General features: G+C 44.6%; 1 protein-coding gene and 1 long non-coding RNA gene across 5 annotated transcripts in view; one reads left to right on the top strand and one right to left on the bottom strand.

The window, feature by feature from the left end:
• kdm6ba (lysine (K)-specific demethylase 6B, a) overlaps positions 1-5,243 on the top strand; it is a 29,433-nt gene extending 24,190 nt beyond the window's left edge. For all 4 annotated transcript variants that reach the window (XM_060076556.1, XM_060076558.1, XM_060076555.1 and 1 more), the window contains 12 exons: positions 83-212; positions 440-545; positions 967-1,172; positions 1,322-1,434; positions 1,529-1,597; positions 1,757-1,905; positions 2,207-2,321; positions 2,484-2,671; positions 2,833-2,974; positions 3,098-3,224; positions 3,444-3,614; positions 3,710-5,243. In XM_060076556.1, coding sequence (XP_059932539.1) covers positions 83-212; positions 440-545; positions 967-1,172; positions 1,322-1,434; positions 1,529-1,597; positions 1,757-1,905; positions 2,207-2,321; positions 2,484-2,671; positions 2,833-2,974; positions 3,098-3,224; positions 3,444-3,614; positions 3,710-3,733 — 1,540 coding nt within the window. In that variant the 3' untranslated portion in view covers positions 3,734-5,243. The remainder of the gene's footprint in view (positions 1-82; positions 213-439; positions 546-966; positions 1,173-1,321; positions 1,435-1,528; positions 1,598-1,756; positions 1,906-2,206; positions 2,322-2,483; positions 2,672-2,832; positions 2,975-3,097; positions 3,225-3,443; positions 3,615-3,709) is intronic.
• Positions 5,244-12,895: 7,652 nt separating this feature from the next.
• Positions 12,896-13,654, bottom strand: LOC132475435 (uncharacterized). The gene is made up of 3 exons (XR_009529915.1): positions 13,350-13,654; positions 13,119-13,189; positions 12,896-13,021 (listed from the first exon to the last, which is right to left on the bottom strand). It is a non-coding gene; the product is annotated as an uncharacterized LOC132475435 (long non-coding RNA).
• Positions 13,655-24,595: the final 10,941 nt, after the last annotated feature.

Below are 24,595 nucleotides of genomic sequence, written 5' to 3'. Positions count from 1 at the left end.
TCCCAAAAGGAACGGTCCATCCCGCAGCATTACGTCTCCTGTGTTTGAGAGCCTTGATTGACCCTGTTCTCCGCGCTCCCAGGGGATCCAGGGTCAAGGGGAAGTTCAGAGAGTCCTACTTGCTTCCGGCCTTCTCCGTGAAGCCCCCCACCATGACCTCGGAGGTGCCCCTCCCCAGGGAGAAGCTCTACCCCCCGACGCCCAGCATTTATGTAAGTCGCCAAACGCGCTAAACCAATGAATGTCTGATGAAGTATGAATTAGACAACCATACCGTTCTGATTGGGTTATGTGTTGTTCCTCTGGTTATTAGTGTTTTCAGGTGCTTATGTTTTAAGTCTGCACAAGCCTATTTGTTTGGTTACCTTATAAGCCTACCTCACAAACAATTGACAGCCGTACTTCAAATGACCGTGTCCATGATCTCGATCCTGTTCAGCTGGAGAGCAAGAGGGACGCCTTCTCCCCGGTGCTGCTGCAGTTCTGCACCGACCCCAAGAACCCTGTGACGGTCATCAGAGGCCTGGCTGGATCGCTTAGACTCAGTACGTACTCACACACTGCTAGCCTCACCTCCTCACTGTGGAGTCATTCAGCGGACGCTCTGATCAAAAGCGAGAGTGCACTCAGATGGGTCCTTAGGAAGCAGATAGAGGGTATGGGGCACTACAACATCCTAGATTCATGGCACGTATGTGTTATATTGTCTCCTGACCACACACACAAGGTGAATGACGTTAAATCATTATGTGCCACAACCAACCAGGGCACAAAGAAATGCCACAAAGAATGGACGTAAAGCAAGGACACTTAATTAAAATTAACCCAGAAGTTGATGGAGTAATTCTTGCAACCGGAGCTTAATAATAATAAGTTGGGTGGCTATAACCCCTACCCACGCTCTTCCAGTAGACGTAGACCGGACGGGGAACCCGCTCACACTAGAACCTCCCCCTCCTCCTCTAGACCTGGGCCTGTTCTCCACCAAGTCCCTGGTGGACGCCAACGCGGAGCAGGCGGTGGAGGTCCGCACCCAGGTGCAGCAGCCCGCCGACGAGAACTGGGACCCCAGCGGCACGGGCCAGACCTGGCCCTGCGAGAGCAGCCGCTCCCACACCACCATCGCCAAGTACGCCCAGTACCAGGCCTCCAGCTTCCAGGAGAGCCTGCAGGTAAGAAGACCTCCCCGACCCTCAGAGCCCCATCCCCTCGTACGGCCGTCACCCGGAGGCACCAGCGCTCCCAGCTCAGTGATGGCCCTCGTTGAACTCCTGTGTCTGGACGTATTTGGGTGTTAACATTTACATCCATGTGTCCGCAGGAGGAGAAAGGAAGTGAAGAGGAGGACGAAGAAGAGGGTGACAAGAAGGAGAAGAAGCCATTGAGTTGTCTTGACACCCCCAGCAAGGATCCACCTAAAGAAGCTGGCAGCAGGTAATAAGAAACGTCCCTCTATTTTAACTGGTAATAAAAAAACGCAAGTTAATGCGTGGTTTAATATCTATGTATGTGCTTTCCCCTCCGTCAGTGGTGAGCAGAAGCCAGTGGGGAAGATCATTAAATTCGGCACTAACATCGACCTCTCGGACCCCAAACGGTACGTAGAGAGGAACTCCAAACCGTCCGTCACCTCCTATCCAAACACAATACATTGATTTAACAAGAAGGCTAGACAATGGGGTTTTTACTTATTATAGATTGATCTTAAAGTATTGGGTTGAAGACCCCCTAATCCCCCCTGTATCCCCCCCCCCAGGTGGAAGTCCCAGCTGCAGGAGCTGCAGAAGCTGCCCGCCTTCATGCGCGTGGCGTCCAGCGGTAACATGCTGAGCCACGTGGGCCACACCATCCTGGGCATGAACACCGTGCAGCTCTACATGAAGGTCCCGGGCAGCCGCACCCCAGGTAAGACCCGCCCCCCAACTCGACCACCAATCGTCTGGTTGGGTGGTCCCGAGTCCCCCGATGACCTCATTCGTTTTTCAGTTGGTCGTAGAAAAAGGGAGTCATGCTAACATCCATTTTTTTTTGATTCAAGGAGGATAAGTCTTATTTTTACCAAACCAGGAAACACTGAAAAGGATCTGAAACCATATTCTTGCACCTTTTTTATTGAGGCTTCCTCCTATGTCCAGATGTCCAATCAATGTAGTGATATCTCCTGACGCATACAGCCATGTAACCTTCCCTCCGTTGCCCCCCGCAGGTCACCAGGAGAACAACAACTTCTGCTCGGTCAACGTCAACATCGGCCCGGGGGACTGCGAGTGGTTCTCTGTGCACGAGAACTACTGGCACGCCATCAGCGACTTCTGTGAGAAGTAAGTGTCGTTCGGCCGATGGTGTCCACAGCAGGACCCGTCAAACCAGGTCCCTAGAGAGGGTCTGTTTACCTGTTGGGTGAACCGGGGCCCTTAAACACTTCTGGTACCGTTAGAGACGTCATGCCGACATTGGGAGCCTGACGTTGGGTTTCTGCTCAGGCACGGCGTGGACTACCTGACGGGGTCCTGGTGGCCAGTGCTGGAAGACCTCTACAAGGCCAACATCCCCGTGTACCGCTTCATCCAGCGGCCCGGGGACCTGGTGTGGATCAACGCCGGCACGGTGCACTGGGTCCAGGCCGTGGGCTGGTGCAACAACATCGCCTGGAACGTGGGTCCTCTCAATGGTGAGCCGGGCTGGAGCCGTGACACCCCATATATGGGCATGAGCTAGCTAGAAGCTGCGGGCTAATGCCACTGGATGCATTGACATTAATCGAGTAGTTAACCTGGCTTGTTGCTCCCCGAATGTTAACGCCTCTGTGTGTGTGTGTGTGTGTGTGTGTAGCATACCAGTACCAGCTGGCTCTGGAGCGGTTTGAGTGGAACGAGGTGAAGAAGGTGAAGTCCATCGTCCCCATGATCCATGTGTCCTGGAACGTGGCGCGCACCGTCAAGGTCACCGACCCCGACACCTTCAAGATGCTCAAGTGAGTGGGGGAGAAAAATGGTCATCTAAAGGGGAAATATTTAGTAATTGGTGTGAGATGGAGCCAGCTAATGCAGTAGGGTGTTATCATTGTAGAAAGCTTACTTTGTATCTCCACCTGCAGGCACTGTCTCCTGCAGTCCATGAAACACATCCAGGTGCTGAGAGACCAGCTGGTGGCCGGGGGCAAGAAGATCTCCTACCAGAGCCGCGTCAAGGACGAGCCCGCCTACTACTGCAACGAGTGTGACGTGAGTACACGGCCCTAGTGTTTAGCCTCGCTATTCTGAAGGCCTCATGATAGTGAAGGATAGCGTGATGGCCACCCCCCCCCCCCCCCGAAATCTTATCTGTGGCCATCTGCGAACAAAATCCCCTAACTGATCCCCAATGTAATTGAATTCCCATCCAAGCCATGAAACGTTGAGTCTCCTCTTCCACTGATGTCAATGGCGCGTTGTGTCCACCAGGTGGAGGTGTTTGACCTGCTGTTCGTGACCAGCGAGAGCAGCAGCAGGAAGACGTACGTGGTGCACTGTGAGGACTGCGCCCGCCACCGCAGCCCCAGCCTGGCCAATGTGGTGGTGCTGGAGCAGTACCGCATCGACGAGCTCATGACCGCCTACGACTCCTTCAACCTGGTAAGAGCCCTCCCCACCACCTCATACTCTGGCTCGCCTGATGCCCCGCCCGTCTGGAGTGATCCTGACGTCTCTCTCTCACTCTCTCCCTGCAGTCGTCCGTGTCTGGCTCCCGGTGACAGCCCTCCACCTCCACCTCTCAGTCATAACCAAAACTCCTGCCAGCCGGGACAAAACACAGCATTTCACTTTGCAACTGTCATTATAAAAAAAATAAATCAAACCTTTTTTTCTTTTTTACTACTGCTAATACTTGCCGAACAGCCAACGGAAAATTCCAGTTTACATAGCATTCAAATACCGCCAATCAAAAAAACGCCAGTTTACTCTCAGAAGGTGCACTCCGCCAGCCAGTTGCCCTGGCAACGATGAACTTGACGACCACGGTGCAGTCAGTGCTGCCATTGAACAAACGACAAAGGAGCGGTCTGACGGCATGTTTTAATTGTTTTTTTTTACCGTGTTGAATACTGAATTTTGTACATGCTGTTTGCGATTATCGTGGAGTGCTTTTATGAGAAAAAAATAATTTATTGTGTTGAGTTTTTTTCTAAACTAGATCAGCCTAGATATATACCACATTGGCCTTGTCACTTGTATTTAGAAAAATACTAAGAATAGAGATATGAACATTTTCTAAAGCATTAAGAATATGAGAAAAAAACGGTTTGGAATGCTTCAAAACATACGGGTTGCATAGACTTTGGTTTTTTTCGGGACTTCATCTTGAATTTTTTTTTTGTCATTCAGAATCGTGATGTGTGAATCTTGTTTTTATTATGACATTCTACATATTTTATTTCCTTGTTGAGAGTTAATATTGACCATCAGGTTGTAATTGTCTAAAAGCGATCGTCATCCAGTGGGCTTTGTTTGTGTGTCTATATCATAACTGTCGAATGTTTCCCCTTACATTGTACATGTCTCTGTTCCTCTTTCCTTTATTTAAAAGTGTTTCTCTTCTATTTATTGGACATTGGTTTTCTCCATAGGATCGTTCATCAAAAGGTGCTAAGTGTCCCCTTTGTGTCTGTTTGGTATAAAGTGTGGACTAAAGAAATATGAGGTCGGGCGAGGGACTACTGTTTACCTGGTGCTTGGCTCTCTCCCCCCTCCATCTTTATCTTGGACATAACACCACGTTTCCCCTGTAGCTCACATAGACGATACTACTAACAGAACGCTGTCATTGTGTGTGTGTGTGTGTGTGTGTTTATTAGAGATGAGAAACAGTTATTTTGTTTATCGTGTTTTCATTTCTCTTCTGGGTTTATGATTTTTTTTATTCCATAGGGGGCAGGGTACTTATTAAGATGAGATTTTAATGATATTATCTGTTGAATACTATGGGATAGATGGTGCTAAATGTTCTTTTTGAACACATTTTTTTTGTTTTTCCTTGTTCGTTATCTTTTTAAATGAGATTTCTATTTTTCCTGTTGCAATACACCTTCCCCCTCTATTTCCCTTTGTGGTCGATTATTTAAAACTGCACTGTTTAGAGAATTTACACACCAACACTTGCATACACACACACACACCAAACTGAGCCAGACATGTCTTAAAACACTTTGTGAACTTGTGTGACATTACTATGAATATTAATAAACGCTTTTTGATAAACTCAAAGGGTTTCATTCGTATTTATTATTTTACGGTTCATAGATGACCACCGCATTTATTTTAATATTGATGAAAAAATTGAGTGTTAGTTTTGTGACTTCCTGAGACAGAGCGCAAATTGGATGTTACGGAATACGTTGTCTTTCAGATGCGATATTTATGCTCACATGACCTCATAAGCAGCGTAGAAAAGAGCTGTTGCCTAGCGGAACTCTGACTCACCTTTTCAGCTGTAGGGATGGCAGCAGCAGCAGTGGCTTCCTGCCGTCTCTGACTCCAACACATTGTCACTCGGAGCGCGTCGACCTTTGACGAACGGTCAGTGACTTTGGCTTCAGCTTCTAACGCACAAGGGTACCCTTGTGCGTCAGAAAGGTTACCCTTGTGCTTCTTTTTTCTACGCATGGGTTTTTCAACTCGTTACAATGTAGGCCTCCCTCCACGGCAATGTATGAAGCTATGACTATGAGCATTCATCCCATTGGCTAACGGGGGACCCGATGGCTGCACATAGAGACGCTATGAGCATTAATCTCATTTGCTAACGGAGGACCTTGTGCTTCTTTTTTCGACGCAGGGGGTTTTCCATTCATTACAATGTAATCCCTCCACTGCAATATATGAAGCTATGAGCATTCATCCCATTGGCTTATGGCGCATTTCCACTGCAGGGTGCGGAACGGATCGGATCGCAAAGGTGCGGGTCGGATCGCGTTTCCACCGCCAAAAGTGGGCGTGACCCGGACTTTGCCGTACCCGTTCCGACCCCATTCTAGGGACTCCTCCGTTGCGGTACCCAAAACGAGACCAGACGCCTGAAAGGGTACCCTGGAATTCTAGCTACACCCCCCCTCCGTTGATTGGTCGACAGAATCGTCACTTCCGGGTGACGCGGGGATAAAAACAAACAAACAGTAGCCTCAAGGTATTATTCTTTACAATTAACATGTCGCGTAAAAAGCTTGCTTGGGCGAACAAGGAGGTGGAGACGTTCGTCTGCATTCTTGCGGAGGAAGACGTTGTTTACGATGTTTACGTAGCTGCCGCGGCGATTGACATCCGGGCTACCACCAAGGGTACTGTCGGCAGTGGAAACGCGACCTCGGAACTGAGCTGGGCTATACTGCCCCCTCCCTACCGCCCCTTTGCGATCCGATCCGTTCCGCACCCTGCAGTGGAAACGCGGCATAACGGAAGACCCGATGGCTGCACATTAACGGCGATTTTACAGTGAAATCTGTGACATTCCTCAACACAACTACACCAACGTGTCCTTGTTAATTACACAACATGTATGGGTTAAGGCTATGGATATCAGTTGTCCTGTTTTGTGCTTTGATTGAGAGAAACAATAATTTTTTTGATCAGTGTTGGGTAGCTGAGGTCGTTGCTATAGAGACCACGTCCGTCCGCTTTTTTTGACAACTGACAGAGCAACCCTATCTCATCAAAATTACGTTCCCAGAGAACTATTCTGCATTCTCAATTACGTTTGTCTGAAAAACGTATTTTGTCCGTGATTACGTTTTATTGAACATATCGCAAATACGAATTTGTTCTCAGCCTATTTTTTGCCATTTATTTACCGTGTTACTATGGCAGAATAAAGAATATATTCATGCATTATCATTCAACTTGAACATGTGTTTTTACAGTACTGTAACGACCTCGCCGGTGACATAATCATGTCGAGTCATTAGTAATTGATCGTAGTTTTTAATCAACCAAAACCAGGTCACTGAAAAACCCGTAACAATGTAAACAACCGCAGAAAAACCGACACACAAACAAACCCCCGGTTACCCCGGCAACACGGTCTCACTCGCGTGCAGGCCCCCACCCTGATTGACAATAAGAACATTACAATACATGCACATAGAACAACTGGCATAACGGACAATGAAATACAATGCAACACATAACACACAAACTATTTAATTGTCCCAGGGTCGCTACATTGCCTCCCCCCTTCAAAGTTCCTCGTCCTCGAGGGAACAAACAAAGTCCCGGAAGCGACCCGGCGCTCTCCTCTCCCTACGAGGCCGCGTTGGGGCCACGGGGGGCTGGGGAGAAGCGCCTGGGGGCAAGAGGGGCCCACGAGTGTCAGGCCCGGGGGCGGGCAGGGGGAAAGGGAGGGGCGGGGCTGGGGGCCAAGTTGCTGACTGTGGTGATCGACAGGGAGGGGAGACAAGGATAGGGTTAGGTGAGGACCCAGGGCCAGAACACTGAGGTGTGCGTGTCCGGGGCCCATTCGCACCGGTGCGGGGAGCTGCAGGGCTCGCTGGAGCAGGTTGAGGGGTGGCGGTGCCTCGATAAGGGGCCAACCGGTCTCTGTGGAGAGCCACCCTCCTTCCCCGAGGTGGTAGCTGGACCCTGTACACCACCTCCCCCATCCTCTCAAGGACCCTGCATGGCCCGATCCACTCGCTATCGAGCTTTGGGCATCTTCCCTTCTTTCTTTGCGGGCTGTAGGTCCAGACCAGCTCGCCAGCCTCAAAGTGCCTGCCACGAGAACGCACATCATAGTTCCTTTTCTGCCTCACCCCTGCGCTCAGCAGCTGTCCCCTGGCGAAGGAGTGAGCCGTCTCAAGGCGGTCCTGGAGTCTCCTGGCATACTCTGGGCCGGGAGGAACAGGGGGAGAATCGGGCGGCCGGCCAAACGCCAGGTCAGCTGGGGTGCGAAGCTCCCTGCCCAACATCAGCAGAGCAGGTGTGCAGGACGTCGACTCCTGGACAGCTGACCTGTATGCCATGAGCACCAGAGGCAGATGATTGTCCCAATCCCGCTGATGCTCAGCCGAGACAATGGCCAGCTGCTGCTCCATACAGCGATGAAATCGCTCCACCAAGCCGTCACTCTGTGGGTGCAGGGGGGTAGTACGGGTCTTCTGCATGTCCAGCCTGCTACATAAAGCCGCAAAGACACAGGATTCAAAATTTCTCCCCTGGTCACTGTGGATGGACTCCGCTGCCCCAAAACGGCTAATCATCCCCCCGACCAAAGCGTCCGCTATGGTCTCCGCCCCCTGGTCAGGCAGAGCGTACGCCTCCGGCCACTTGGTAAAATAGTCCATGGCCGTGAGGACATACTTGTTCCCCCTCTCTGTGCAGGGTAGCGGGCCCACCACATCCACCCCAACCCTCTCCATAGGGAACCCCACAGGGAACTGCTGTAGCTGGGCATGGGACCTTTCCGTGGGGCCTTTGCGGGCTGTGCAGCCATCACAGCGGCGACAGAAGTCCTCGACGTCCCTCTTGTGCTGCCCCCAGTAGAAGCCAAGGCGGAGGCGACGCAGGGTCTTTGTCACCCCAAAGTGACCTGAGCCCACGGCACCATGGACCGCTTGAAGCACTTCCCCACGCAGAGAGTGAGGCACCACCACCTGCCACCTCACCTCTCCGGTGGCGGGTTCCTTCCAGGCCCGCTGAAGCACGCCATCCCACAGTCGCAGGGCCTCGAACTTAGCCCACAGTCCCTTGGTGACCAGGGAGAGAACGGACACTTCTTCCCATGGGGGCCGCCGCTGTTGGTCCAACCACTGGAGCACTGGTCGAAGGTCTGCGTCCTCCTCCTGCTGCCGTCTCCATCCTGCGGTGTCGACCTCCCGGAGCTCACAGCAGACTGGGGACGCCACCTCCACCGCAGAACATCCCTCCTCCTGGCTGCACAGCTCCTTCTCACGGCTCTCCCTCCTTTCACAGTTGCGGCAGCCATCCTGACTGCAGGGGCGTCGGGAGAGGGCGTCTGCATTAGCATGGCGTACCCCTGCCCTGTGCACCACACTGAAGCTGTAGGACTGCAGCTCCTCGATCCACCGTGCGACCTGCCCTTCTGGCTCCTTGAAAGACATGAGCCACTGGAGCGCGGAGTGGTCGGTCCTTACAGTGAAGTGACGGCCACAGAGGTAATATTTGAAGTGGCGTACAGCTCTAACGATGGCCAGCAGCTCGCGGTCGAGTGACGCAGTAGCGGCGTTCAGCTTTGTTAAATGTCCTGCTGTAATACGCCACCACCCGCTCCCCTTCCGGCCCCTCCTGTGCCAGCACGGCGCCATTGCCAACGTTACTAGCGTCCGTGTCCAGGATGAAGGGCAGGGCAGGGTCAGGAGGGGAGAGCACCGGGGCTTTGGTGAGAGCTCCCTTGAGTGTCTCGAAAGCAGACTGGCAATCCTCTGCCCACACAAACTCCCTGTCCTTCTGTAGCAGGCGGAACAGGGGAGCGGCCACACAGGAGAAGCCCCTCACAAAGCGTCTGTAGTAAGACGCCAGTCCGAGGAAGCTTTTCAGCTGTCTGGTGTCAGTGGGGGTGGGCCAGTCCTGGACAGCTTGCACTTTGTCCTCCATGGTGCTAATGCCTTCTTCCCCCACCCTGTGCCCAAGGAAAGTTACCTCTCTCCTCAGGAAATGGCACTTATCAGGATGGAGCTTCAAGCCCGCCGCAGCTACTCTCTCCAGAACCTGACGCAGCGAGGCAAGTGCTGTCTCGAAGGAGCCCCCGTGTGCCAGTATATCATCCAGGTAGACGATACACTGCTGCCGGGGGATGCCGGCGAGCACTCTGTCCATCAGCCTCTCGAAGGTCGCAGGTGCATTGCAGAGGCCGAAAGGGAGGACCCGAAACTGCCACAGTCCTCTGCTAGTGCAGAATGCAGTCTTGGGTCTGGCGTCAGGGGCGAGAGGGCACTGGAAGTAGCCAGAGCGGAGATCGAGTGAGGAGAACCAGGACGACCCAGCTACGACATCTAAGGCCTCATCAATGCGTGGGATGGGGTAGGAGTCCTTCTTCGTCACTGCGTTAAGTGGCCTGTAGTCGACACAGAATCTCCACTTACCCCCCTTCTTAGGCACCATCACCACGGCTGCTGCCCAGGGACTATCTGAGGGCTCTATGAGGCCTGCCTGCTGCATCTCCCACAGCGCCTGGTCCGCAGCCTCCTGGCGGGCCAAGGGCAGGCGACGCGGGCGCATTCTGATGGGCCTGGCATCCCCAGTGTCGATCTCATGCTGCACCAGGTGCGTCTGACCCACATCGCTCTCGTTCAAGGCAAAGCTGTCCTTAAACTCTGCCAGTAGTAGCCACAGCTGCTCCTGCTGTTGAGGGTCTAGTCCATCACAGTGCCCCTGCCAAATTGCCCGCACAGTCGACAGCACAGTCTCCTCACCTGTCTGAGGAAGCTGGGCGGGGAAGGGGCCCAGGCTCATGGGGTGGGGTGCTGGGGTGGCAAGGGAGTAGTCTGTAGGAGCCGAAACATTGACACAAGGGGGTGGGAGGGAGGGGGAAGGGTTGCAGGAGGAGGACTGAGACAATGGACAGGGATCGGGAAGACAGGGTGGTTGGAAGGTCTTTGCAAGGGGGTGAAGGGGGCCGGTGACGTGTGACTGTTCCATCTGAGCTGTTGTCGGTGGGGGGCGGATGTAGGAGGTGTTTGGCGGGGCCATATAGACTGTGGGCCCTCCTTGGAAGCCAATCGCCCCCCTCTCAAGGTCCAGCTGGCAGCCAGTGCACCGCAGGAAGTCCAACCCTAGGATGCAGGGGTCCTGCACAGCTGCTACCCACACTGGGTGGAGGACAGTCTTTCCCCCTACGCAGATGGACAACAACCCCTTCCCTTTCATGGGAGCCCTCTCCCCCGTGACTGTGCGGAGCTGCACGGTTGTAGGCTGGAGTACCGTCCAGGTCGGCAAAATGTCTGGCCTCACCAGGGTCACAGTAGACCCCGTATCGACTAAAGCCAAACAGGCCACCCCCTCAACAGTGACAGGAACATGACAAAAGTCCCCCGCCCAGGTCCGCCCCACCACGACAACAGGCTCCGGGATGTTGTCGTCTGCTTCTGGGGGGGGTGGAGCTCCGCCCCCCCGGCTGTGATGATGGGCTCCTCCAGACGACGACGGCGGGGGTAAGGGGGCAGGGCCTCGCGTCTCCCCAATTACGCGGACCCTAACCCGTTTCCCTGGGCTCTCACAGTTGTAGGGCACTCTCTGACAAGGTGGCCAGGCTGCCCGCAGACCCAGCAGACCCTCTGCTCTCGACGAGACGGGGGGCGGCGGTCCGCCTGCATAGAGACAGCGCGGACGAGTTCAGTGAGCTCGTCCACCCAGGCTGGCTTCTGTGAGTCCTCACTCCTCTCCCTCGCCGATCTCACCATCGGCTGAGGAGCAGGATGACCGTCGATTGCTCCAGCCCACACCAGCTCCCTCTCTATGGCCTCTTGCAAAGTCTGCGGGTGGGCTAGCTGGGTCTGAATGCGTAGTTCTGTAGGGGAAAGGGCCTGGAGAAACTGATCCCGAGCGAGTTCGCTCTGCACGGCTGGCGGCATGTGGGCGTATGCTCGCCGAGACAGGCTCTCGATATCGTTGGCCAGTGCCCGCAGCGTCTCCCCAGGCTTCCTGCGCCTATTACAGAGTTCTGAGCGCATTAGCCCCGGCTTAACACATAGTCCAAAACGCCTACTTAGTGCCCCCACTAGGGCAACATAGTCCCCCCTGTCCTCTGGGCTAAGCAGCAACAAACAAGACAATGCGTCGTCCGCCAGACACATCGCAAGCTGCAGCGCTTTGACCTTCACTGACCATCCGGCAGCATCGGCTAAAAGTTCAAATTGCGCGTGGAAAGCTTCCCAGTCAGCCTTACCGGTGTATCTAGGCGTCTTGATGGACACCGGGCTTGATGTAAGAAAGGCGCCGCCGTGTCTGTCGCCGTCTTGTGGTGGCCACGGGCAGTCGGCGCTGCGAACTATGCGTGAAAAATCATCTTTTTCCACGGCGGCCGTTTCCCGTTTGGTTCTACCCCTCACCAGAGACTCCGAGGCTTCTCCACATGCCCCCTCGCCGTAGTCGTCCATCTCTATCTTCACCCGACAGTCCGCAGGAAGCATTATTGTTGCAGAGAACAAGCCACAACAAAAACAGAGCTAACGGCGATCGCAACTTCAGCCTACTCGCCGAGCACAGCAGGACCGAGAAAAAATAAATAAAAATAAAAATAAAATAGTTCCACTTCTGACACCAATGTAACAACCTCGCCGGTGACATAATCATGTCGAGTCATTAGTAATTGATCGTAGTTTTTAATCAACCAAAACCAGGTCACTGAAAAACCCGTAACAATGTAAACAACCGCAGAAAAACCGACACACAAACAAACCCCCGGTTACCCCGGCAACACGGTCTCACTCGCGTGCAGGCCCCCACCCTGATTGACAATAAGAACATTACAATACATGCACATAGAACAACTGGCATAACGGACAATGAAATACAATGCAACACATAACACACAAACTATTTAATTGTCCCAGGGTCGCTACAGTACAGTGGCGGAGGGATGACGTATGTTGGCCAACCCGGAAGTGAGCGTCGCCCTGGGTTCCCTTGACAACAAGCCAACGGCTTTTTCCATTGGATTTTGGATGATTGCATTTTGCATTTTTGAAGCACCTCCTCAAAAACTGACAATAAATAAAAAGAACAGTGCTCCAAATATCGAAATGTAAACCAATGCATTCTGAATGGGAGTTTTTCTCTGATTTTCCCATGCTACACAGACCGTAATGTAAACCCATGCAAATGAAGGCTCCATGGTCATAATAATTTAAATATAATTAATCTCCAGAGTGTGTAGGGTATGAATGTATGTATATATTATTATATATATTATTTGTATTCTGTCACTGGAAACGTCATTCACTTCTCTTTTTCGCTTCAGTCTGAAGACTAGTGGAAGTAGTCCAGCCGCCATTTGTTTGGCCTCCTCCATGAAGTGTGGGAACCTTCTGCCGTGCCTGTATAAATAAAGATAAATGATTGTAGGAATTATACATATTTTGTTAACATTGGGGTTGAGGTATATATTCATATTTGAAATAAACAAAAACATACCCATCCAGGTGGAAGTTCTCAAGCAGTAGGCCTACTGTGCACCACCATTTTCTGAGGACAGGCATGTCTTTCTCAAGTAAGGGGATATTCCAAGAATTGACAATGATAAAATATGTATACAAGTATGAATTTTTTGATGTTGTAACCTTACATGTCAAAAATCCAATTCTTATTTTAAACGTATCGTTTCAATCGTCAGCTCTTTTTTCATTTAATGTAATGCCTACTTACAACAGTGAAGTCAAACGGTGCCTCCATGGCAAGGTACCAAGCATACTGTGATGGAAAAATGTAATTGGTGACAACATTCACACGCGTTGTTATAGTGCTGAGAGGGTGTGTTTTTGAGTGAGTTGTGATCGCCGATGTCTTGCTTTCTTGTACTTTTGCCTCTGTAGTCTGTTTTGATGCTCGTCATTGTAGTCCTTTGCATAACCTGACCTTCTTTTCTCATATTACTATTCAGATGTAAAGCCGTTCCGCCGAATTCAAAAACCGTAGAAACAGAGGAAAGGACACAACATTATCGAGACCAATCTCATGGGCCTTGACGAACCGGTGAAACGGATTAGTCTGATGAATTTAACCACGGGTCGAACCAATGATGGAAGTCTTCAACAGATCAATCTTATTTTAGATTTCTGTGCCTACTGTAAAACCGAAGAGATCAGTCGGAGTCAATTGCGAATCCGATAAAGTTGGATGGAAGCCAATGGGTTGGATGACACCTAGGATAATCTCTCAAACCACAAATCTATGAACAAGATATGCATTGAAGTAGAAAAATGTATTTCCCTGTGATATCAAAGATGTTTTTCCACTTTGATTTTGCTACTGTTTCTGGGCGATGTGATGTTTATAATGAAAGACCAGTTCAAATAGGATTTCTGTCATTGTTTTATATATATGATCTAGATTGTCTGCGGTATTTCATTCACAGCGCTACACATGTGACACTTGATATGTAATGGCTGGAGATAAAATATACGCCTTCCTAGACCTTCAAAGGAATTTAAAGGGATACGCAGAGGTATATGAAAATTTGCCTGTTTTACCAAGATTGAGACGATTTGTTTAATCCCAAATTCATCATTGTGCGTCAAGAAGGGGAATTCCCTGGGTTAGCATTTGCTTTCGACAGCCGCATCTATTGATTTGCAGAGTTATAGTATCCTTTCTGTATCTTACTGAGTCATGAAATAAACATCTGTGGTGCAGTGGAGAGCACTGTTGGATTGCACTCTGGAGACCAGGGTTCAATTCCTGTTCAATTCCTGTTTAATGTATGTTAATTAACTAAAGGGTAAGTCTAGTAAGTCTACAATGTCTGTGTTGATATTTCTATTGAACTGATTGATATAGCCTTTGCCCACTTCGTCAGTATAACCTACATGGGGTAGTGGATAGAGCAGTTGGCTGACACTCTGGAGACCGGGGTTCAAGTCCAACTAATGTTCTCTAATGTTTTTTTTATATCATGTGAGTTGTAAAGTCAAGTCTAACCGCCATCAACAAAATCGTCAAATCATCAAAAGTCAGACGCAGGTTAGAGTCCCAGCTCACAGGGATTAAGAATTTGCTCATCCTTTCTTGCTGAGCCTAGATTCTGTTCACCGCTTAGACCCAGGGTTTAAGAACCCTGATGGAATAAGTACCTTAATGGATACCTCTTATTTCTAGACTGTGTGAATTGTAAAGTCAAGTATAACCTCCAAAACAACTTGATCTGCTTCTTGGTGGTGTGGTGGTAAGGGCTGTGGGTTAACACTCTGCAGGTGCGGGTTCGAGTCCCCGCTCGCACGGTCAATAAGATGCTGACCTTCACGATGAGCTTTCAGACACTATGTAGGTTCGGGTTCCCTGCTGAGAACCAGTGTTGAAGTCCCCTGATGGAGTAAGTACCTTAATGGATATCTCTTATTTCTAGACTGTGTGAATTGTAAAGTCAAGTATAACCTCCAAAACATCAAGATCTGTGTCTTGGTGGTAAGGCTGTGGGTTACCACTCTGCAGGTGCAGGTTTGAGTCCCCGCACGCACGGCTAATAAGAAAGATGAGCTTTCCGACACTATGTATGTTCAGGTGCCCTGCTCCGAACCAGGGTTCATGAGGTACCGTAATGGATACATCTTATTTCTCTATCATGTGAATGGTAAAGTCAAGTATAACCCCCAAAAATACTCTGGTAAGTGTCTTGGTGGTGCAGCGGTCAGGGCTGTTGGTTAACGCTCTGTAGACTCAGGTTTGAGTCCCCGCACGCACGCACGGCTAATAAGAATGGTGAGCATTCAGACACTATGGTTCTCAGGTTCCCTGTTCTGAACCAGGGTTCAAGAGGTACCGTAATGGATACATCTTATTTCTCTATCATGTGAATGGTAAAGTCAAGTATAACCTCCAAGCACGCTCCAAGCACGCTCTAATTAGCGTCTTGGTGGTGAAGCGGTCAGGGCTGTCGGTTAACGCTCTGTAGACTAAGGTTTGAGTCCCCGCTCACACGGCCACCAAGAAGGGAGTACCCCCAAACGGTCCCCAATGTGGCGGAACCCCCCCACCCCCCCCTTCAGAGGGGGTGGGGTGGGGGGGGGGGGGGGTTAGGACTAAAAGGGTCTTGCTACTTTTTTGAATGTTCCCTTGACTGCCCCCCAGTCTATAGATCCTATATTTGAAAAAGACAACAGTGTTATCCTTATGTTTTTTTTTATGACGACCAATAAGAAACGACAGTGTTACCCCTTATGTTTTTTTTCATGTCGACCAATAAAAAAACACAGTGTTACCCCTTATGTTTTTTTTCATGACGACCAATAAAAACAACAGTGTTACCCCTTATGTTTTTTTTCATGACGACCAATAAAAAACGAGTGTTACCCCTCATGTTTTTTTCATAACAACCAATAAAAAAAACAGTGTTACCCCTTATGTTTTTTTTCATGACGACCAATAAAAAACGACAGTGTTACCCCTTATGTTTTTTTTCATGTCGACCAATAAAAAACCACAGTGTTACCCCTTATGTTTTTTTTCGTGACGACCAATAAAAACAACAGTGTTACCCCTTATGTTTTTTTTCATGACGACCAATAAAAAACGACAGTGTTACCCCTTATGTTTTTTTTTCATGTCGACCAATATTAAACCACAGTGTTACCCCTTATGTTTTTTTTCATGACGACCAATAAAAACAACAGTGTTACCCCTTATGTTTTTTTTCATGTCGACCAATAAAAAACCAGTGTTACCCCTTATGTTTTTTTTCATGTCGACCAATAAAAAAACAGTGTTACCCCTTATGTTTTTTTTCATGACGACCAATAAAAAAAACAGTGTTACCCCTTTTGTTTTTTTTCATGACGACCAATAAAAAACGACAGTGTTACCCCTTATGTTTTTTTTCATGACGACCAATAAAAAACGACAGTGTTACCCCTTATATTTTATTTGACAAAGACAACAGTGTTACCCCTTATGTTTTTTTTCATGACGACCAATAAAAAACGACAGTGTTACCCCTTATGTTTTTTTTCATGTCGACCAATAAAAAACCACAGTGTTACCCCTTATGTTTTTTTTCGTGACGAACAATAAAAACAACAGTGTTACCCCTTATGTTTTTTTTCATGACGACCAATAAAAAACGACAGTGTTACCCCTTATGTTTTTTTTTCATGTCGACCAATATTAAACCACAGTGTTACCCCTTATGTTTTTTTTCATGACGACCAATAAAAACAAGTGTTACCCCTTATGTTTTTTTTCATGTCGACCAATAAAAAACCACAGTGTTACCCCTTATGTTTTTTTTCATGTCGACCAATAAAAAAACACAGTGTTACCCCTTATGTTTTTTTTCATGACGACCAATAAAAACAACAGTGTTACCCCTTATGTTTTTTTTCATGACGACCAATAAAAGACGACAGTGTTACCCCTTATGTTTTTTTTCATGACGACCAATAAGAAACGACAGTGTTACCCCTTATGTTTTTTTTCATGTCGACCAATAAAAACAACAGTGTTACCCCTTATGTTTTTTTTCATGTCGACCAATAAAAAACCAGTGTTACCCCTTATGTTTTTTTTCATGACGACCAATAAAAACAACAGTGTTACCCCTTATGTTTTTTTTCATGTCGACCAATAAAAAACCAGTGTTACCCCTTATGTTTTTTTTCATGACAACCAATAAAAACAACAGTGTTACCCCTTATGTTTTTTTTCATGTCGACCAATAAAAAATGACAGTGTTACCCCTTATATTTTATTTGACAAAGACAACAGTGTTACCCCTTATGGTTTTTTTCATGACGACCAATAAAAAACGACAGTGTTACCCCTTATGTTTTTTTTCATGTCGACCAATATTAAACCACAGTGTTACCCCTTATGTTTTTTTTCATGACGACCAATAAAAACAACAGTGTTACCCCTTATGTTTTTTTTCATGACGACCAATAAAAAACGACAGTGTTACCCCTTATATTTTATTTGACAAAGACAACAGTGTTACCCCTTATGGTTTTTTTCATGACGACCAATAAAAAACGAGTGTTACCCCTTATGTTTTTTTTCATGTCGACCAATATTAAACCACAGTGTTACCCCTTTTTATTTTTTTCATGACGACCAATAAAAACAACAGTGTTACCCCTTATGTTTTTTTTCATGTCGACCAATAAAAAACCAGTGTTACCCCTAGTTTTTTTTCATGACGACCAATAAAAACGACAGTGTTACCCCTTATGTTTTTTTTCATGACGACCAATAAAAAACGACAGTGTTACCCCTTATATTTTATTTGACAAAGACAACAGTGTTACCCCTTATGGTTTTTTTCATGACGACCAATAAAAAACGAGTGTTACCCCTTATGTTTTTTTTCATGTCGACCAATATTAAACCACAGTGTTACCCCTTTTTTTTTTTTTCATGACGACCAATAAAAACAACAGTGTTACCCCTTATGTTTTTTTTCATGTCGACCAATAAAAAACCAGTGTTACCCCTTATGTTTTTTTTCATGACGACCAATAAAAACGACAGTGTTACCCCTTATGTTTTTTTTCATGACGACCAATAAAAAACGACAGTGTTACCCCTTATATTTTATTTGACAAAGACAACAGTGTTACCCCTTATGTTTTTTTTAATGTCGACCAATAAAAAACCACAGTGTTACCCCTTATGTTTTTTTTCATGACGACCAATAAAAAACATCAGTGTTACCCCTTATATTTTTTTTCATGACGACCAATAAAAACAACAGTGTTACCCCTTATGTTTTTTTTCATGTCGACCAATAAAAAACCAGTGTTACCCCTTATGTTTTTTTTCATGACAACCAATAAAAACAACAGTGTTACCCCTTATGTTTTTTTTCATGTCGACCAATAAAAAATGACAGTGTTACCCCTTATATTTTATTTGACAAAGACAACAGTGTTACCCCTTATGGTTTTTTTCATGACGACCAATAAAAAACGACAGTGTTACCCCTTACGTTTTTTTTCATGTCGACCAATATTAAACCACAGTGTTACCCCTTATGTTTTTTTTCATGACGACCAATAAAAACAACAGTGTTACCCCTTATGTTTTTTTTCATGACGACCAATAAAAAACGACAGTGTTACCCCTTATATTTTATTTGACAAAGACAACAGTGTTACCCCTTATGGTTTTTTTCATGACGACCAATAAAAAACGAGTGTTACCCCTTGTGTTTTTTTTCATGTCGACCAATATTAAACCACAGTGTTACCCCTTTTTTTTTTTTTCATGACGACCAATAAAAACAACAGTGTTACCCCTTATGTTTTTTTTCATGTCGACCAATAAAAAACCAGTGTTACCCCGTGTTTTTTTTCATGACGACCAATAAAAACGACAGTGTTACCCCTTATGTTTTTTTTCATGACGACCAATAAAAAACGAGTGTTACCCCTTATATTTTATTTGACAAAGACAACAGTGTTACCCCTTATGTTTTTTTTAATGTCGACCAATAAAAAACCAGTGTTACCCCTTATGTTTTTTTTCATGATGACCAATAAAAAACATCAGTGTTACCCCTTATGTTTTTTTTCATGACGACCAATAAAAACAACAGTGTTGCCCCTTATGTTTTTTTTCATGTCGACCAATAAAAAACCAGTGTTACCCCTTGTTTTTTTTCATGACGACCAATAAAAACGACAGTGTTACCCCTTATGTTTTTTTTCATGACGACCAATAAAAAACGACAGTGTTACCCCTTATATTTTATTTGACAAAGACAACAGTGTTACCCCTTATGTTTTTTTTAATGTCGACCAATAAAAAACCACAGTGTTACCCCTTATGTTTTTTTTCATGACGACCAATAAAAAACATCAGTGTTACCCCTTATGTTTTTTTTCATGACGACCAAAGTAAAACAACAGTGTTACCCCTTATGTTTTTTTTCATGACGATCAATAAAAAAACAGTGTTACCCCTTATGTTTTTTTTCATGTCGACCAATAAAAAACCACAGTGTTACTCCTTGTTTTTTTTCATGACGACCAATAAAAACAACAGTGTTACCCCTTATGTTTTTTTTCATGTCGACCAATAAAAAACCAGTGTTACCCCTTATGTTTTTTTTCACGTCGACCAATAAAAAAACAGTGTTACCCCTTATGTTTTTTTTCATGACGACCAATAAAAAAAACAGTGTTACCCCTTTTGTTTTTTTTCATGACGACCAATAAAAAACGACAGTGTTACCCCTTATGTTTTTTTTCATGACGACCAATAAAAAACGACAGTGTTACCCCTCATATTTTATTTGACAAAGACAACAGTGTTACCCCTTATGTTTTTTTTCATGACGACCAATAAAAAACGACAGTGTTACCCCTTATGTTTTTTTTCATGTCGACCAATAAAAAACCACAGTGTTACCCCTTATGTTTTTTTTCGTGACGACCAATAAAAACAACAGTGTTACCCCTTATGTTTTTTTTCATGACGACCAATAAAAAACGACAGTGTTACCCCTTATGTTTTTTTTTCATGTCGACCAATATTAAACCACAGCGTTACCCCTTATGTTTTTTTTCATGACGACCAATAAAAACAAGTGTTACCCCTTATGTTTTTTTTCATGTCGACCAATAAAAAACCACAGTGTTACCCCTTATGTTTTTTTTCATGTCGACCAATAAAAAAACACAGTGTTACCCCTTATGTTTTTTTTCATGACGACCAATAAAAACAACAGTGTTACCCCTTATGTTTTTTTTCATGACGACCAATAAAAGACGACAGTGTTACCCCTTATGTTTTTTTTCATGACGACCAATAAGAAACGACAGTGTTACCCCTTATGTTTTTTTTCATGTCGACCAATAAAAACAACAGTGTTACCCCTTATGTTTTTTTTCATGACGACCAATAAAAAATGAAAGTGTTACCCCTTATATTGTATTTGACAAAGACAACAGTGTTACCCCTTATGTTTTTTTCATGACGACCAATAAAAAACGACAGTGTTACCCCTTATGTTTTTTTTCATGTCGACCAATAAAAAACAACAGTGTTACCCCTTATGTTTTTTTTCATGACGACCAATAAAAAACGACAGTGTTACCCCTTATGTTTTTTTTCATGTCGACCAATAAAAAACCAGTGTTACCCCTTATGTTTTTTTTCATGACGACCAATAAAAACAACAGTGTTACCCCTTATGTTTTTTTTCATGTCGACCAATAAAAAACCAGTGTTACCCCTTATGTTTTTTTTCATGACAACCAATAAAAACAACAGTGTTACCCCTTATGTTTTTTTTCATGTCGACCAATAAAAAATGACAGTGTTACCCCTTATATTTTATTTGACAAAGACAACAGTGTTACCCCTTATGGTTTTTTTCATGACGACCAATAAAAAACGACAGTGTTACCCCTTATGTTTTTTTTCATGTCGACTAATATTAAACCACAGTGTTACCCCTTATGTTTTTTTTCATGACGACCAATAAAAACAACAGTGTTACCCCTTATGTTTTTTTTCATGACGACCAATAAAAAACGACAGTGTTACCCCTTATATTTTATTTGACAAAGACAACAGTGTTACCCCTTATGGTTTTTTTCATGACGACCAATAAAAAACGAGTGTTACCCCTTTTGTTTTTTTTCATGACGACCAATAAAAAACGACAGTGTTACCCCTTATGTTTTTTTTCATGACGACCAATAAAAAACGACAGTGTTACCCCTTATATTTTATTTGACAAAGACAACAGTGTTACCCCTTATGTTTTTTTTCATGTCGACCAATAAAAACAACAGTGTTACCCCTTATGTTTTTTTTCATGTCGACCAATAAAAAACCAGTGTTACCCCTTATGTTTTTTTTCATGACGACCAATAAAAACAACAGTGTTACCCCTTATGTTTTTTTTCATGTCGACCAATAAAAAACCAGTGTTACCCCTTATGTTTTTTTTCATGACAACCAATAAAAACAACAGTGTTACCCCTTATGTTTTTTTTCATGTCGACCAATAAAAAATGACAGTGTTACCCCTTATATTTTATTTGACAAAGACAACAGTGTTACCCCTTATGGTTTTTTTCATGACGACCAATAAAAAACGACAGTGTTACCCCTTATGTTTTTTTTCATGTCGACCAATATTAAACCACAGTGTTACCCCTTATGTTTTTTTTCATGACGACCAATAAAAACAACAGTGTTACCCCTTATGTTTTTTTTCATGACGACCAATAAAAAACGACAGTGTTACCCCTTATATTTTATTTGACAAAGACAACAGTGTTACCCCTTATGGTTTTTTTCATGACGACCAATAAAAAACGAGTGTTACCCCTTATGTTTTTTTTCATGTCGACCAATATTAAACCACAGTGTTACCCCTTTTTATTTTTTTCATGACGACCAATAAAAACAACAGTGTTACCCCTTATGTTTTTTTTCATGTCGACCAATAAAAAACCAGTGTTACCCCTAGTTTTTTTTCATGACGACCAATAAAAACGACAGTGTTACCCCTTATGTTTTTTTTCATGACGACCAATAAAAAACGACAGTGTTACCCCTTATATTTTATTTGACAAAGACAACAGTGTTACCCCTTATGGTTTTTTTCATGACGACCAATAAAAAACGAGTGTTACCCCTTATGTTTTTTTTCATGTCGACCAATATTAAACCACAGTGTTACCCCTTTTTTTTTTTTTCATGACGACCAATAAAAACAACAGTGTTACCCCTTATGTTTTTTTTCATGTCGACCAATAAAAAACCAGTGTTACCCCTTATGTTTTTTTTCATGACGACCAATAAAAACGACAGTGTTACCCCTTATGTTTTTTTTCATGACGACCAATAAAAAACGACAGTGTTACCCCTTATATTTTATTTGACAAAGACAACAGTGTTACCCCTTATGTTTTTTTTAATGTCGACCAATAAAAAACCACAGTGTTACCCCTTATGTTTTTTTTCATGACGACCAATAAAAAACATCAGTGTTACCCCTTATGTTTTTTTTCATGACGACCAATAAAAACAACAGTGTTACCCCTTATGTTTTTTTTCATGTCGACCAATAAAAAACCAGTGTTACCCCTTATGTTTTTTTTCATGACAACCAATAAAAACAACAGTGTTACCCCTTATGTTTTTTTTCATGTCGACCAATAAAAAATGACAGTGTTACCCCTTATATTTTATTTGACAAAGACAACAGTGTTACCCCTTATGGTTTTTTTCATGACGACCAATAAAAAACGACAGTGTTACCCCTTACGTTTTTTTTCATGTCGACCAATATTAAACCACAGTGTTACCCCTTATGTTTTTTTTCATGACGACCAATAAAAACAACAGTGTTACCCCTTATGTTTTTTTTCATGACGACCAATAAAAAACGACAGTGTTACCCCTTATATTTTATTTGACAAAGACAACAGTGTTACCCCTTATGGTTTTTTTCATGACGACCAATAAAAAACGAGTGTTACCCCTTGTGTTTTTTTTCATGTCGACCAATATTAAACCACAGTGTTACCCCTTTTTTTTTTTTTCATGACGACCAATAAAAACAACAGTGTAGCCCCTTATGTTTTTTTTCATGTCGACCAAAAAAAACCAGTGTTACCCCTTGTTTTTTTTCATGACGACCAATAAAAACGACAGTGTTACCCCTTATGTTTTTTTTCATGACGACCAATAAAAAACGACAGTGTTACCCCTTATATTTTATTTGACAAAGACAACAGTGTTACCCCTTATGTTTTTTTTAATGTCGACCAATAAAAAACCACAGTGTTACCCCTTATGTTTTTTTTCATGACGACCAATAAAAAACATCAGTGTTACCCCTTATGTTTTTTTTCATGACGACCAAAGTAAAACAACAGTGTTACCCCTTATGTTTTTTTTCATGACGATCAATAAAAAACCAGTGTTACCCCTTATGTTTTTTTTCATGTCGACCAATAAAAAACCACAGTGTTACTCCTTGTTTTTTTTCATGACGACCAATAAAAACGACAGTGTTACCCCTTATGTTTTTTTTCATGACGACCAATAAAAAAAGACAGTGTTACCCCTTATGTTTTTTTTCATGTCGACCAATAAAAAACCAGTGTTACCCCTTATGTTTTTTTTCATGACGACCAATAAAAACAACAGTGTTACCCCTTATGTTTTTTTTCATGTCGACCAATAAAAAACCAGTGTTACCCCTTATGTTTTTTTTCATGACAACCAATAAAAACAACAGTGTTACCCCTTATGTTTTTTTTCATGTCGACCAATAAAAAATGACAGTGTTACCCCTTATATTTTATTTGACAAAGACAACAGTGTTACCCCTTATGGTTTTTTTCATGACGACCAATAAAAAACGACAGTGTTACCCCTTATGTTTTTTTTCATGTCGACCAATATTAAACCACAGTGTTACCCCTTATGTTTTTTTTCATGACGACCAATAAAAACAACAGTGTTACCCCTTATGTTTTTTTTCATGACGACCAATAAAAAACGACAGTGTTACCCCTTATATTTTATTTGACAAAGACAACAGTGTTACCCCTTATGGTTTTTTTCATGACGACCAATAAAAAACGAGTGTTACCCCTTTTGTTTTTTTTCATGACGACCAATAAAAACAACAGTGTTACCCCTTATGTTTTTTTTCATGACGACCAATAAAAAACGACAGTGTTACCCCTTATATTTTATTTGACAAAGACAACAGTGTTACCCCTTATGGTTTTTTTCATGACGACCAATAAAAAACGAGTGTTACCCCTTGTGTTTTTTTTCATGTCGACCAATATTAAACCACAGTGTTACCCCTTTTTTTTTTTTTCATGACGACCAATAAAAACAACAGTGTTACCCCTTATGTTTTTTTTCATGTCGACCAATAAAAAACCAGTGTTACCCCTTGTTTTTTTTCATGACGACCAATAAAA

The sequence above is a fragment of the Gadus macrocephalus genome, chromosome 17 (assembly GCF_031168955.1).
Source record: "Gadus macrocephalus chromosome 17, ASM3116895v1".
In the NCBI taxonomy this organism is placed as follows: Eukaryota; Metazoa; Chordata; class Actinopteri; order Gadiformes; family Gadidae; genus Gadus; species Gadus macrocephalus.
The sequence above is the reverse complement of the archived record's forward strand: the minus strand, read 5'-3'. Positions and strand labels throughout refer to the sequence as shown.